This window comes from Ciona robusta, chromosome 2 (genome assembly GCF_009617815.1).
Source record: "Ciona robusta chromosome 2, ASM961781v2".
Classification (NCBI taxonomy): Eukaryota; Metazoa; Chordata; class Ascidiacea; order Phlebobranchia; family Cionidae; genus Ciona; species Ciona robusta.
The window spans coordinates 7019452-7034158 of record NC_143236.1 but is presented as its reverse complement, the minus strand read 5'-3'; the positions used below and the strand labels follow the sequence as shown (position 1 = coordinate 7034158).

The 14707-nt window shown below is 33.9% G+C and overlaps 1 protein-coding gene across 2 annotated transcripts; it reads right to left on the bottom strand.

Annotated features, from left to right (window-relative positions):
- Positions 1-584: 584 nt before the first annotated feature.
- LOC149740709 (uncharacterized) lies at positions 585-13378 on the bottom strand. Of its 2 annotated transcripts, XM_089873377.1 has the most exons (31): positions 13234-13378; positions 12098-12289; positions 10343-10441; positions 10046-10207; positions 9106-9300; positions 8792-8887; positions 8541-8699; positions 8160-8354; positions 7939-8034; positions 6801-6965; positions 6543-6654; positions 6272-6450; positions 5922-6194; positions 5634-5860; positions 5396-5560; positions 5119-5326; positions 4960-5056; positions 4757-4882; positions 4558-4677; positions 4385-4503; positions 4256-4322; positions 3953-4041; positions 3456-3485; positions 2539-2627; positions 2385-2481; positions 2251-2321; positions 2056-2190; positions 1848-1991; positions 1565-1719; positions 1360-1495; positions 585-1304 (listed from the first exon to the last, which is right to left on the bottom strand). In XM_089873377.1, the coding sequence occupies exons 1-31, from the start codon at positions 13295-13297 to the stop codon at positions 1236-1238; spliced, it is 4131 nt and encodes a 1376-aa protein (XP_089729503.1). In that variant the 5' UTR covers positions 13298-13378; the 3' UTR covers positions 585-1235. The 2 variants fall into 2 exon arrangements, 1 of the variants encoding a protein (XP_089729503.1); XR_016384495.1 differs by lacking the exons at positions 585-1304; positions 1360-1495; positions 1565-1719; ... (1 more) ...; positions 2056-2190; positions 2251-2321 and having other exon boundaries at positions 2386-2481; positions 2539-2663; positions 3375-3488.
- Between the last annotated feature and the right edge of the window lie 1329 nt (positions 13379-14707).

Here is a 14707-nt window from a genome sequence, read left to right as displayed (position 1 = left end):
AAAAGAAATGTACAAAATATGTTGCATCCAACAACTGTTATTTTTAGTCGGAACCAGAGTTTTAGATTTCTTAAAAAATAAGTTATAAGTAGCCAATGGGAACCAGATTTCCGGGGAACCAGATTTCCGCGACACCGGTAAATAACTCGTCATTTCCCACAATAACTAATAACGAGAAACCACTTTCTGCACTAAGACCTCGAGGTCAGTCTAGGCTCATGGCGGGCTCCTACGAGCCTTTGCCCAGCCGTCAAGTAAGCTTTTGCCCGACACCCTATCGTGTACTTGTATACCAGAAAAAGGAATAAAACATAGCAACATATCATGAACTGTTTGGTCTCTGGTTATAAAAGCAAATAGTACTACAGTAGATATAGCACTCCGCTGAAGCCTGAATATGAAGTCGGATCAGCACGGAGTCATATAACCCAACCAGCGATCCTGTATTTTCAGTGGGGGCTATAAGCTACTAGCGCCAATTAAACACACGAAGACGTAATGACGTCAATAGTTAAGTGACGTAAGTAGATCTGACGTCTCTTTTTCATGGTGTATTAAGATTCCTACACACCACGGAGCCATGAAAGAGAAATTAAGTTCTTTTGATAATTTATTTTGCCACAATACGGAGTAGTTACGTAAACCAAGCTTATGGCCCATCCTGTTCTGAGAAACTCTTGCTTAAGCGAAATATTGAACTTGTTGTTATATTTTTGGTCTTAGGTTTGTTGGGTTATACAAAAAATATCAATAAAATTTAAAGAACATTATTGTTTGATTTAAATACACGATCATGTTTCAATTTATATACGCCGTGATTGAATATATTTTATTGCATTTTCAATTAATATAAATACTTTACCCCTGTGTAATTTCATTTAAAATTCATTACAAAAAAAAAACTTCATTAAAGAGATATATTTGTGGCTATATCTCATGGACATAAATTAGGCTTTTTTGCGCAGTTGTTTTCGTGTTTTGTTACCAAAGAAAAAGGATTACAAAGGCCACTTTTATTTTTTGGTTAGCTTTAATTTGTCATTGGTTCCACAGCACTAGTGTGTGAATGACAATACTCTGTTAACATAATTGTGTTTTTCATGGATAAGGAATCAATAATATACAACAATTGAGAAAATCTAAAAAACAACATTAAAAAATAAATAGAATATGTAGTCTAACAATGTGGGAATATATAGTAAATATGTTTCTTAGTAGAATTTCCTTTTCCAGATTCACTTTACTTCAGTGTTTCCAAATGCATAACATTCGCTCATAACTTTATACAGAAATATGTACTGTTTCTGTGATGAAAAGTAATGTTAAACACTGCAACAACCACAACACAGTTTTACAAACCATATTCTGCACCATGTCCATCCTTTGCTTTCTCATGTTCAGCACAGTCCTGAATACATTAACCTGGTCCTTTGATTTCATTTCATCGAGTAAAATATCAAATCCTATGTATGCCCCTGTACGCCCTGCCCCAGCACTGCCAAGAAATAAATTCTATAGTTACATCTGCACTGCAAAGTTGTTTTTAGTAGCATTCATGCATTACCTGCCATGCACAACTATAGGAAACTGTTTCCCATCAAAAAGACTTGACCAAGCAGTGTTTACTTTTGCCTGCATATGAATCAAACTTGTGGAAATCAAAGGCACGTCTTCCTCTGGCCATTCTGTGTATTGGAATAGCTGCAATGTTCTTAACACCTGGAACAATGAAACTAAAGTTCACTAAAACAGATACACGAACCTTTTGTACTACCAGTCCTCTGTTAAGACACCTATACCAATAATGTCTAACTACTTTATACCAAATTTAACTAAAAAAATCTTACCGATGCATATTCATTGTTGGTTTCTTCAATGTTTATTGTCCTTACTATGTAAGAGCCATATTCAACCTCTTTTACAGTTTCAACACTGTAACCATCATATGTGCAACGTTTTCCTTGGTCAGGCCAGTATTTTGCACATTTTGTCTGCAAACATATTAAGTTTGAAACGTGTACAACACTTTGTAATGTGTTTAAAAACCTATTCTACCTTGCCAGATTCAACAGGATTAGTAAGCATAACTATAACCAAGCATTCCTGTTCCCAAACCATCCTCCAGAAATCTCCAGTTGTTCGATCCAATGGACCTTGTGTTGCTATGAATTTACGCTCCTGAGAATAACCCTGGAAGAGAAATTTAATTCACCCAATCAATAACTAATCCATAAACTTACACCAACTTACATTAACATAATTTGCATTTATATAATCAGGATTCTTAGCTGTTTCTTTCAGACATACCCTTGTAGCATCATCTATAAAGTAAAAGGTGTATTTTTAACTAATGTTTTTACAATACACTCATAAACCCAACTTACATGGTAAAATGTTATTGTATCTATTTTTCTTCTTGTGTATTGGATTTTCAGCATGTGTTTTGGGGAGTTTGATTTCTTTAGTAGCTGTTGCCAGTTCCTTAAATACAGTTATTCATAAATCATCACATAACAACCATGTATTTATTTATTTTACCTGGAATTGCTTCTTAAAAGCTGCCTCATTAGAAGCCAACATATTCTTGTACTTTTGCACCAAGTGGCTTGTAGGGATGTCCAGTTTGGTGTTTTAAATGTTGAATTCTTCGTAAGCATCTGATTCTGTAACATGCTTGTTTAATTAGTATGTATTGTCTGGCGCCGTGGCATAGTGGTTAGCGCGCCTGCCTATAACCTAGAGGTAATGGGTTCAAGGCTCGACGCTGCTACCATTGTGGGCGTATGTGTCCTTAGGCAAGACACTTAATGACAATTGCTCCAACCCAGTGGTCACTAATGCGTTGTCCAAATTATCGGCCATACATAAAAAAATGAAAAAAATAATCACTCACAAAGTAACATACATGGTAACTCGTAAGCTGGCACAAGGTGTTAAACCCGTGTGATAACGACTGTCATTTTCCGGCCGCGCGAGAATAAAGTAAGTTACATTCATTCATTCATTTATATTGCTGTACCCTTTAATAGGCTCCAGTATTGTAACTGTTTGACACTGTTTGGCTAGGATTTCTAAAATTGCTAGTTTTTGTATTGTATGTAAATAAATACTAACATTAAGAACGAATATGATAGCATTCTGCCACTAACAATAATAATATCAAATACCCTTCATGTATTTTAAATATAAAATTAGTACAACTTATACCTTGAGTGGCAGGGACATTTTTCAGTGGAGATAAATAAGTCATATTGTCCAACTTTGGTTTATAATAGTATATTTTTATTCAATATTTATTTTACATTTCAATTAAAGTAAGTCCAATAACAACAATGATATAATTTGCTTAATTTGAGGTAAACAGAAATTTTTACCTTCAGCATTTGTATTATCTTGTTGCAAAGCATCTTTACTTTGATTATCTGATGATTTAAGGGAAGTGTTCTTCAAGTTTGGATTTTGATTAACTTCTAAGTTCACATATGCTTCTGGAAGTTTAAAGTTGTTATATATTTTATATAGGTAAGGTTGCACCACAAACTGTAATCCCAATCTTGATCATGATTCATAAGATCAATAGATGATATTACCATATTTGTCCGGTGCTGTGGCGTAGTGGTTAGTGCACCTGCCTGTAACCAATAGGTAATGGGTTCAAGGCTGGACGCTGCTACCATTGTGGGCGTATGTGTCTTTGGGCAAAAAACTTAACGACAATTGCTCCAACCCAGTGGTCACTAATGGGTTGTCCAAATTATCACCCATACAGAAAAAATAAAAAATCCCCGCCAAAAAATAACAATAATCACCCACAAAGTAACATACACGGTAACTCGTAAGCTGGCACGAGGTGTTAAACCCGTGTGATTACGACTGTCGTTTCCGGCCACGCCAGGATAAAGTAAGTTACATTCATTCATATGCTTGCTTAATTATGATTTATATAGTTTACCTTCACAATTTGTAGTATCTTGTTGTACAGCCCCTTCATTCTGAACAAAATGAACCTTTTGAGATCTACCTTGTTTCAGAGAAACATTCCTGTTTTTTTTATATTTGTTAACATAAGACACACAATGTGTATAAAATGAATGTAACTTAAGATGGAGCAATATCCGTTAAGTATCTGGCCTAATGACACATATGCCCGCAATGGTAGCAGCGACAAGCCATGAACCCATCACCTCTGGGTTACACGCAAGCCGGTTGCCACGGCGCCGACCACATGGTGTAGGAAATTAAACCTAACTCTTACTTTCGTTTCATGTAGAAATAAACAGTTCCTGCCACAGCTATCAACATGCACACTGCAACCACCACAACTGAAAAACATGTTACATTTAACCATGTGCAATTACAGTAATAATGCTTAAGAAAGAATTACCTGCTATTATGAGTGTATTAGAACTTGTTGGCTTAACTACAAGCGGGGCTGTAGCTATCGGTTGACTAGTTTGCGTCAAGTAAACTCCATCAGCTGAAGTTAAAGTGACAACCTGAAATCTGAATGAAATAATTTTAATGATGCTCCAACAAAAATGACATAAATATCATTACTTGTATGTGACTCCATTGGTCAACAATTTGTTGGTACAGCTTATAGCATAAGATGTATTCACTTTACATTGTGTTGTTGTATTGGATGATAAGCTAACTTGTCTGCTTGTTTCAATAAACCTGAATTCAAATTCTCTAGTTAGTTTTCACAATGTGTTGTGTGTCCCAGAACATTATAACTACCTTGTCAAATACATACCTTGGTAAAACCGCAGCACAATATGTAGAAGACTTAGAGTTTGTGATTATTTTTTTTATTTCCATCCATGTATAGGAATCTCTAAAAACGTTGCTTCCTTCTTTACCACCAATGACAAGATAACAACTGGATATAAATAATAGGAATAGGAGCATAGCTCTGGTGGTATGTTCGTGTAAATAAATTAACAAAGTATTGTTCACCTGATTGGTCCGTTAGTTTCATCAGCTTTGTTTACTTGTATATGTAAGGTACTTGCAGAACTTCCAACTGTTGTGGGGGTTGGTATACTGGCAGGGGCTGAAATGGAGCAGTTGCATTGTACTTCTATAAAGCATGATGTATTAAACCTTCCTATTTACCTTGTACTTGTGATATACAATGTCCTGTTGCTACAATATATGAACCAACTTCAGAACAAGTCTTAGCAGCAATTGTGATAACAAGTTTACGATTTGGTTTTGTTTTAAGTAGGTACGAATAAGTACCACTTGGTGTTATATGTGTTTCATTAGTTACAACGTCTGGCACACCGGGTGCTTTTTTGTGTAGGCTACTTGTTACAACAATCTGTAAAGTGCATGATTTGTTTGTTTTAAAAGCTACAAACAAGTTCTGTTTTACCAAACTAAAACTCACTCTTGATCCAATTATTCCAGTTTCTGGTCCTTTAACCCACGATATTAAACAAAATGTTTTACTGGAATCCAAATCTGCACTTGCTGACAAAATACTTGGTTTTACACCAGTTGTTCTTCCAACTATTTGGTCAATTTTTTTGGAATAATTTGGAAACAAATTCACCTGCCAAGATTAAAAAGTAAAAAAATGGTAACTGATGGAACACGTGTACATTGACATGGCAAATTTAAGCTACCTTGATGGTATATTCTGTTCTTGGTGTCAAGTTATCAAAAGTGATTGAATATTTGTTGTCACTTGTTGATGTTTGAGTGAGAGTTTTCATGTAAGTTTGACTTGAATTAGTGATGCTTACATTGTATACAATGTTACCACTGGTTTTGGTATTATCTGTCCAATTAACTTGTAGTTGGTTACCAGGGCAACCACCAGGTGAAGAAGTGACTGCTGAGCTTGGATCATCTGAGATTGTTTATTATTATTTAGTAATTCTTTCATGTATACAGATGGTATATGATGCTACCTGAAAATCCAGTTTGGGATATTATGTTTGAAGATCCATCTGAATTTTTTGCCCAACATGAAACAACATCTGTACTTCCAAATATTAACAAGTTGGTGATTTGGCTTGATATTTCATGTGTATTTAACACTGTGTTGTTTATGAATGGGGTTCCTTGTTCAACTGTGACACCATTTGCATTACAATGAACAGTGGGTGAAGTTTCACCGATAAATTTAAAAGTGTATGTTGATGTCGCTAATTTACTTCCCAATAACCTTGGTCGCTTTTCAACTGTGAAAGGATAAAATTGTCAATGTAAAATATATTGTGTGTTTTGGTTTTTAATGTTGTTTTGTGGATGAACCTACTTGTGACAGGAGTTACTGCAGATTGGTCAAGGGAAGTAGCATTGCAAGTATAAACACCAGAATTCTGATATAAACCACGAGTTAAATACAAATGTGATGTAGAATTCCCATCCAGTGTAGGTTGTGTAATTATTTGATAAACTCGTTCACTTGTGTTTGTTGAAACATCTTGTGAGTTTCTGTTAGGTAATGTTAAATGATTGCCTACAAACATCAGAACCATATGTATATATATACATATATAGGCTGGTTCTGGTATCTTAATACTTACATTTTCCATGAAACAGGAGGTCCAGGATTGGCATTTGATGAACAAAGAACAAAATCTTCTCCGTACTTTACATTTAAAGTCGATTTGGATGCAACCAGTGACATGCTTTTCACTGCAAACATAATGTACAGATTGATTACATTTGTAAATAAATAAAATCTAACAAACTAAAACATAACTATGTCCACTCAGTAAATTTTTTTTTACTAGTTTATATATTTTGATATATTAATTAGTGATTAAAATCAATATTATTACCTTTAAATTGACAAATATAGTGAATTGTATCTGAGACAATGGTTGATCTCCAGTGCCATATGTACGTATCATTATATGAGCTTATCATTCCATAATTATATGAGCTCCCACCTATCGGTTGCTGAGCATGCCAGTAATTGTATTTACCATTAACATTAAATGCACCTGCACATTAATATTGTGTAATAATCAAATTTATAAAGCATTAGGGGGAACTAATAAAAAATTGCAAGTGATAATCAGTTCAATTACATTTACAAATGAATTTTTCTTTTAATATAAAAGTTTTTGTATTTCTGGTTCCAGATATTCCCAGCATAAGAACAAAAATTGGATATGCGGGAATGTAATAGTTTCATCTTAACTTTATTTACATTTTACCAGTTTCATTTTACAATTTCCTTTTAAAACAGGTAAATTATTCAAAAATACAATTTGTTGAGTAAGTTTTTATAATTAAAACAAATTGGAATATTTTTTTTTAATGTGACAATCACTAGTTTGTTATTTGCTGCTGTGGCGTATAACATTTGGCTGGAAAAATTTTGATTTAGGCAACACAAATATACTAGACAACATAAAATATACTAAATATATATTCTTCGGGGTTAAATCTTTACATGTCCTGTGAAGCAACATTAAAGTAGTGTGCATTTATGTATATCCGTATACCCAGGATGACAATAAGGAAATTCAAAACCCTTTTGATTTAAAGGGGCACACCAGTGATAAATCAAAACTTGTATATAAGTAGAGATGCTGCTTAAATGTGATGTAAAGGTACCACCAAACATGCTCAACCCCAAAATTACTTCAAGGGAGAGATAAAACTACTTAATTTTGGGATGGCAATTATCTTAGGTTTTCGAAACAATATATACATGGTGTTTGCATTAAACCAGCTGGTATGTATAGAGAAAATTTTTAAATGTTAAAAATACACAATAAAGATACCCTTATAACAACGTGTGTGCATTCTGCAAAAAAATGGGACAATGGGGCTGCTCAGGCATGTGTGATTGTTAGAAGACAAACCCCAAGTAAAAAAAAACAATGAAAGAAATGATGTCATTGCCAATCTTTTGTTTCCTTGGTGTAACCATTAATAGATTGTAGAATAAAAGGTTTTATATCTTACCACTTCCACGTGCATTTGTTCTCGAATAAAACTTGTCCTGTGTTGTGCTCCATTCCCAACCAGTTCCATCCAAGGTCTTTACTGCATCAATGTAAGCTGAAATATATATTGTACAAAAATGATGATGCAAATTAAAATAACATTGCAATTCTGAGCACTAAAGATTTGGTTTTTGATATTCATTGGTTTAATTTTATCAATAATTACTAAGAAATATACACCATAAAGATTGCTTTTCATCCATTTTCCTGCACTTTTGTAAGCAGCTCCTTTAGTTTTAATGAAGATTTGAGTTTCTACATCTGGTATAATTGCAAGGTGACCACCCAATCCAACACATGCTGATTTTGCACCAGCATAATTTGCAGTAAATGGAGAAAACGTGAAATAACTTCCTTTGTAGTATTCTAATGTGGCTGAAATAAAACACAAAAATTATGTACTATGAATGTCACTTATCAGTTACACAAAAGTAATATATTTGCAACAACAAATGGCTACAGAGTATAAAAATGTAAACTGAATTGTACCACTGAACTGGTTAAAATTTTATAAACTACATTGAGCATTTGTTTTCTAAAGTAAAAAGTTTAAAACTTGACCTGTAATCTGACAAATATAGTGAGCAACGGTTGAATCTGTGACAGATTTCCAGCTGAATAGGTGATGTTCACCAAGATTAGTTGCAACAGTTGCATAATTTCCTTTGTACGGCTGATATAAGTGCCAGTTGTTGTACTTGCTATTTTGTATTTTAGATCCTGTTTTAGAAACATTGGATACAGAACTTAAATGACTGAAACTTTTAATCAATTTATTTTGATCAATATGTCAGAAAAAATAAAATAACTACCACTTAGACGATGAGTTGTATTAAAATAAAACTTGTCATGTGTTGTGCTCCATTCCCAACCAGTTCCATCTGATGTCTTCACTGCATCAATGTAAGCTGGAATATATACCTAATTATAATCAACCAACATTATCTAGTGTTTCCTTTTAGTTATAATTAAAAGCTAAACTAAATTTATTAAATATAATAAAATATTTATATAACTTAAATGCTAAAGTCACTTTGATCCAGAATAAATATTGAGCTTTTGAATTGATCCTCTGTTATATATTAAACTGATAAATCCTCGCTGTTATTTGAATTGTATTTATAACCTTCATTATTGCTTGTCATCCATTTTCCTGCACTCTTAGAAGCTTCTCCTCTAGCTTTAATAAAAGCTTGAGTTTCTGCATCTGGTATAATTGCAAGGTGACCACCCAATCCAACACATGCTGATTTTGCACCAGCATGATTTGCGGTTTGTGATGAAAATACGAAATAACTTCCTTTGTAGTATTCGAATACAGCTGGAATATTTACAGGATTTAGTTAGAACTCTGGATGGCTGATTAACGTAGGTTAAATATATCATTTAAAAAATAATTGATAGTTTCTGTTTAACACAGGGTGTAAGCAATGAACTCCATATTAGCTTTAACTTTGTAACACGGTTACAAATGAGTTTATTTTATCTGCGAGCCATCTCTATTTAAACTTACATCATAAGTCAGACTAGACCATTAGCGCGTATACAGTGAATCATAATTTTAATTAGATCACAAAATCATTGAACAGGCCTGTAATGAATTAAAACCAATAGAAATCATAATAACATTTGCGTTTTTCAGTTGTTGTATTCCTGGTTTCATATATTCCTTGCAAAAAAGCTAAAAAAATGGATGAATAGGCTAAGCTCAGGAATTTAATAGTTCCTTGTTGAGTTTATATACATTTACTAGTTTTATTTTTTTTTATTTATGCTTTTAGTGTATCATAATTTTAATTAGTTTACAAAATAGTTGTGGAAGGTTTATAAACCTTTTGTGGTTATGTTGATATACTTGGTAAATGAAAATGGTTAGTTGCCATCTTAACCCTAAGATAGAACAACTATCATAATTTAAGTCGCCAAAAACATCACATAGTAGCAGCTGGGGGGAAAACCTGTACGTGCCAAAATATATCAATAGGTTAAAATGGACAAATTAGATTTCACCACACATTTATATAACTGTCCGGAAACAAGATTTTTTTGTAAAATGAGAATATTACCTGGAACTTGACAAATATAATGGGCCAGATATGTGGCTGGAGAAGATACCCAAGTCCATGAAAAAAGAGGTCCAAAATTTGACCCCATTATTGCATATTGTTCAGTAGACCGTGGATAATTTGGATGCCACTTGTTATACTTCCCTTGGTATATGTCACTTCCTGTTTATTTGAAATAACAAAATAGTGCAGTATTTATAATATTAATAAAATCTTGGTTTACTAAAGGAATCGATGATCAAGGAAATACAAAATGATAAAGGAAGAAAAATATTAAGGAAGATTAAGTAAACTTACCAGAATATCCACGGTTAGTTGTTTTAAAATAAAACTTGTCATGTGTTGTGCTCCATTCCCAACCAGTTCCATCTGATGTCTTGTCTACATCAATCCAGGCTGGAATTTATGAGGATTTTAGAACTTTGGCTTTCATTATGCAGGGACTAGCTCAGATTCTATATTTACATTGCACTAGATTTAACACATATATAGAGTAGGGTGGGTTAAGATTGGCCTGGGGTAACATGGGATGTTTATTATAAATCTCTTTTACAGGGACACTTTTAATAATGATAAAATATGTTTTTTTATTAAAATATGTTACACTAATATTTAATAGTATTCTTATGGTCCAACAAAATAAGCGCCAAAGACTATAACCGGTGTTAAAGTATTAAAATCCAGTGTTGATTGAATACAACTTTTATCAATATCTAAAAAACACATAAAATTAAATGCATATTTTAAAGCTCACTTAATAATATTAAAATCGCCGAAATTTAGTAGTTTGTGTTGTTTTAATCCTCCATCCAGTGTCATAGTTTAACAGAAATTCTTCAAACAGTTTGTCTCATAAAATTAGTTTTAGTTTTGTAAAAAAAACTGAGACGTATACATGAAAAAATAGGCAGTGGTTAATATGGCTTAAATTAGGAATGAAATCAGCACAAAAATACCGATTTAAATTTGTATATACACAGTTTATGTGGCAAAGAAACCATTTTTTGTCCCATTGTGTAGGTATTGTGTAGGACTTGTAGGAGAGTGTGTAGGAGAGTTTTGTTTTTAATTCAATAATTTATTCCTCATGGGTAATTTAAATATAAAGTAGTAAACACCGATATCACAATAAGATAATGTTTAGAATATATCTTCAAAATTCAGTCATAATAGGCAATTGAAGTTAAATTATGAGAAGTGGCTTCTGTGAAATATAGTGATCAATTCAGAATTTGTGACAAAACTATTAGCTTTATGCTTAAGTTAATATTAATTTTTTGTTATTACTAAATATGCATTTGTAGGATACAATATTTATTGGTATCTGATCCAACAATACCGATTGTTGTTCTAACAATACCAATGCATCATACAATAACATACTATAAGTATAATGGCACCGTGGCGTAGTGGTTAGCGCGCCTGCCTGTAACCATTAGGTAATGGGTTCAAGGCTCGTCGCTGCTACCATTATGGGCGTATGTGTCTTTGGGCAAGACACTTAACGACAATTGCTCCAACCCAGTGGTTACTAATGGGTTGTCCAAATTACAAGCCATACATAAAAAAAAGAAAAAATCTCCCCCAAAAATAATCACCCACAAAGTAACATACATGGTAACTCGTAAGCTGGCACGAGGTGTTAAACCCGTGTGATAACGACTGTCGTTTTCCGGCCACGTGAGGATAAAATAAGTTATTATTATTTTACCAATATTATTTTATGTTGTTCACATGTATTATTAATAGCATTCATTTATTAATCAAAATGAATAAAAATTTAAATTGTTCTATTTTACCCAGTCTGTTGTCGAGTCGCTAATGTTACATCTGGTGTGAAAATCACAAAATAACATTTTTTCTTTGAAGTGTATTTTTTTTAATATAGGTATAATAACACAAAATTATTGTATCGCACAAAAGCAAAAACCATTATAAATTTACATTTTTAAAATATTGGGCAACATGCTTAAGTGTCCCATTTTACCCCACCCTACCATATATATCCATTTACTTTTAATATTTTTAAAGCAGTTAACAACTTATATAAACCGTCATTATTGCTTGTCATCCATTTTCCTGCACTTTTGTAAGCAGCTCCTTTAGTTTGAATAAAAGCTTGAGTTTCTGCATCTGGTATAATTGCAAGGTGACCACCCAATCCAACACATGCTGATTTTGCACCAGTGTGATTTGTAATTTGTGATGAGAATATAAAATAACTTCCTTTGTAGTATGCACGTTCTGTTGATATAACCCATTGAAACGATTCATTAGCTTTATTAAATAAGGTTTAAACAAACTTAAAACGATTCATTGTAACCTAAAAGAAACAAAGAGTTAAAGACAACTTAAACGCGCACTCGAACTTAACTGCAGTAAAAATGGCAAGTAACACATGCAAACTGAGTAACATGGCAAATTAAGAAATGCGGTAGAAACGTAGGAATGTCAACTAGGAGCGGCGCGTAACAATAATAAGAGAGAAGGAATTCAGCGAAGGAATTCACTGCACCCATATATTAAATTAGTGTAAATAAATATAAAATGACAGATTCTCAAACGGGAGTTCTATATTACATTTTAGAACTGTTTAATTTGATTAAAATACATTGTTTCGTCAGTAGAAAAGGCCGCCGACAGCCATCACATGTCTACCTACTGTGTGGCGCTCGCACCAAAGCTCCATGCTTTAACGCTAGTTGCGGTAAATATTGGTTTCCAAAACCACCAACCTTTAACGCAAATTGTTAAAAATGGTGCGCAGCACTAACCCTATTCCAAGGTTACCGTCATTTATTTTTTTTTTAATCCCTACTGAGAAAATTGCAAGCTCGTTTAATCATAGGGAAATCGAAGCTATTTTGCAGATTCGAAACGGAAACACGCGGGTCAGCGGTTGAGCGATCGCGACCTGAAAATACTGGGTGACTCTGATACCATTGCCAGCACCTGTATTCGTGGGCAAGACACAGACGTCCTCTTTAACCCAAGGGTCACTAATGGGTTGTGACAAGGCAGCCATGTATTTTGTATCTACTGTCGATGTCTGGTCACGCGAGGATAAAACAAATTAAAAAACAGGTTATCGAACGTAAATAAACTTTTATATTAATAAATCACACATGCAAGAAATACTTCGTTCAAAAAAGTTTTTTTTAAAGAAACACAAGAGTGCCCGATCTTACCTTGTGCATTTGTGTAGGTGCAGAAAAACAGAATAATTGCGTAGATGTAACTTCCCATCGACATTTTTCTAGTTTCAACGGCACATTCTACTAATTATTTCAATAACAATAATTTTTAATTTCGAACATATATATCACTTAGTTTAGCACGCCGGTTAAGCCAGACGCTATGGCACAGTAGTTAGCGCGTGCCTCTAGCCTTATATGTTTTCTAGGCTCGTCGCTGCTACCATGGTGGGCCGTATAGGTGTCCTTGCTCAAGAGATTAAATGGAAATTGCTTCAACCCAGTGCCGCCTTATGGGTTGTCTAAACTGTCAGCCATACAATACAAAAGGAAAAAAAACAGTTTCCCCGAAAGTAGCATACGTTGAAACTCGTATAAGCTAGCAAAAAGTGTATGAAACAGAACACTCGTGTTATAGCTCGCCAAGCGAGGACAAAAAGTTACATTCATTCAAAATGTAACCACCTTTATTGGCAGCCTTGTATTACTAAAGAAACCTATAACTCGTAAATGAATCGACACTTAAGCGCGCCCTTTCTATATACAATGAAACCGCCAGAACAATAACAGGAGTTAAGATACAGCATATACATTGATTCATTGGCCCGGAGCCAATGTTGTATGATTTCCTTCTGCGTAGTTGATTCTACACCTATACATGTAACTATTTTTCTCGTGCCATTTCGTACTAAGCAAAGAATTATAAAACCGTATCCTCACGACTCCTATAGACCGGCAATTGTTTTAATACACGATCAGGATATTTGGACATTATTACAAAATATGTTCTGTCTTTGACCACAAACAATATGCAGTAGGATAGGGAAAGATGGGACACGTTTTCATTCTTTTTTTTTCTTGTTCCATTTGGTAGTAAACAAAGAACATTAAAAGACCTATAGAACCGTATCCTCACGACTACCATAGACCGTTGTTAATTGTTTAAAACACGGTCCGGATATTTGGATATTATGTTGGAAAGGTGTCCCGTCTTCTACCACAAACAATATAACAAACCCGCCGTGTTATAACGACTGTCGCTGCCCGGCTAAAAAAACATTTATTCGTTCATACCCCACAGTCTAGTCCATGCGGGTATTATAAAGTGTAGAAAGAATGTCAAAATGTGCCAGTTGTCTGAATACAAACTTGTAGTTAAACCTTTTGCTTTTATTAAAAATACTGTGGACAGATTCATGATTGCGCAAGAGTGACAAGACTGACTTGTCTTACGCGGATTGATCAGTCATCGGTTATATTTACCCTTTCGTTTGCAACACCATTGACGTCATGGTATCCTTGCACAACAAGGAAATAGACGCAGTGGTGATTAATACAGAGATTAACAAACGTATGCGAAACAAAGGTTACACTGTATAAACTTTGATATGTTTACCTAATAAACAATAAAATCTACACGATTTTCCCGGTATGAATGGTAGCAGCACAAAGATTGCTCGCCACTTCC

Coding starts and splice junctions, on each gene's coding strand:
- LOC149740709 (XM_089873377.1), bottom strand. CDS start 13,297: ATGTCGATGGGAAGTTACATCTACGCAATTATTCTGTTTTTCTGCACC. Junction 4,042..4,255: donor TATTTCTACATGAAACGAAA/GTAAGAGTTAGG, acceptor TAAAAAAAACAG/GAATGTTTCTCTGAAACAAG. Junction 1,720..1,847: donor CCAACAATGAATATGCATCG/GTAAGATTTTTT, acceptor TCATTGTTCCAG/GTGTTAAGAACATTGCAGCT.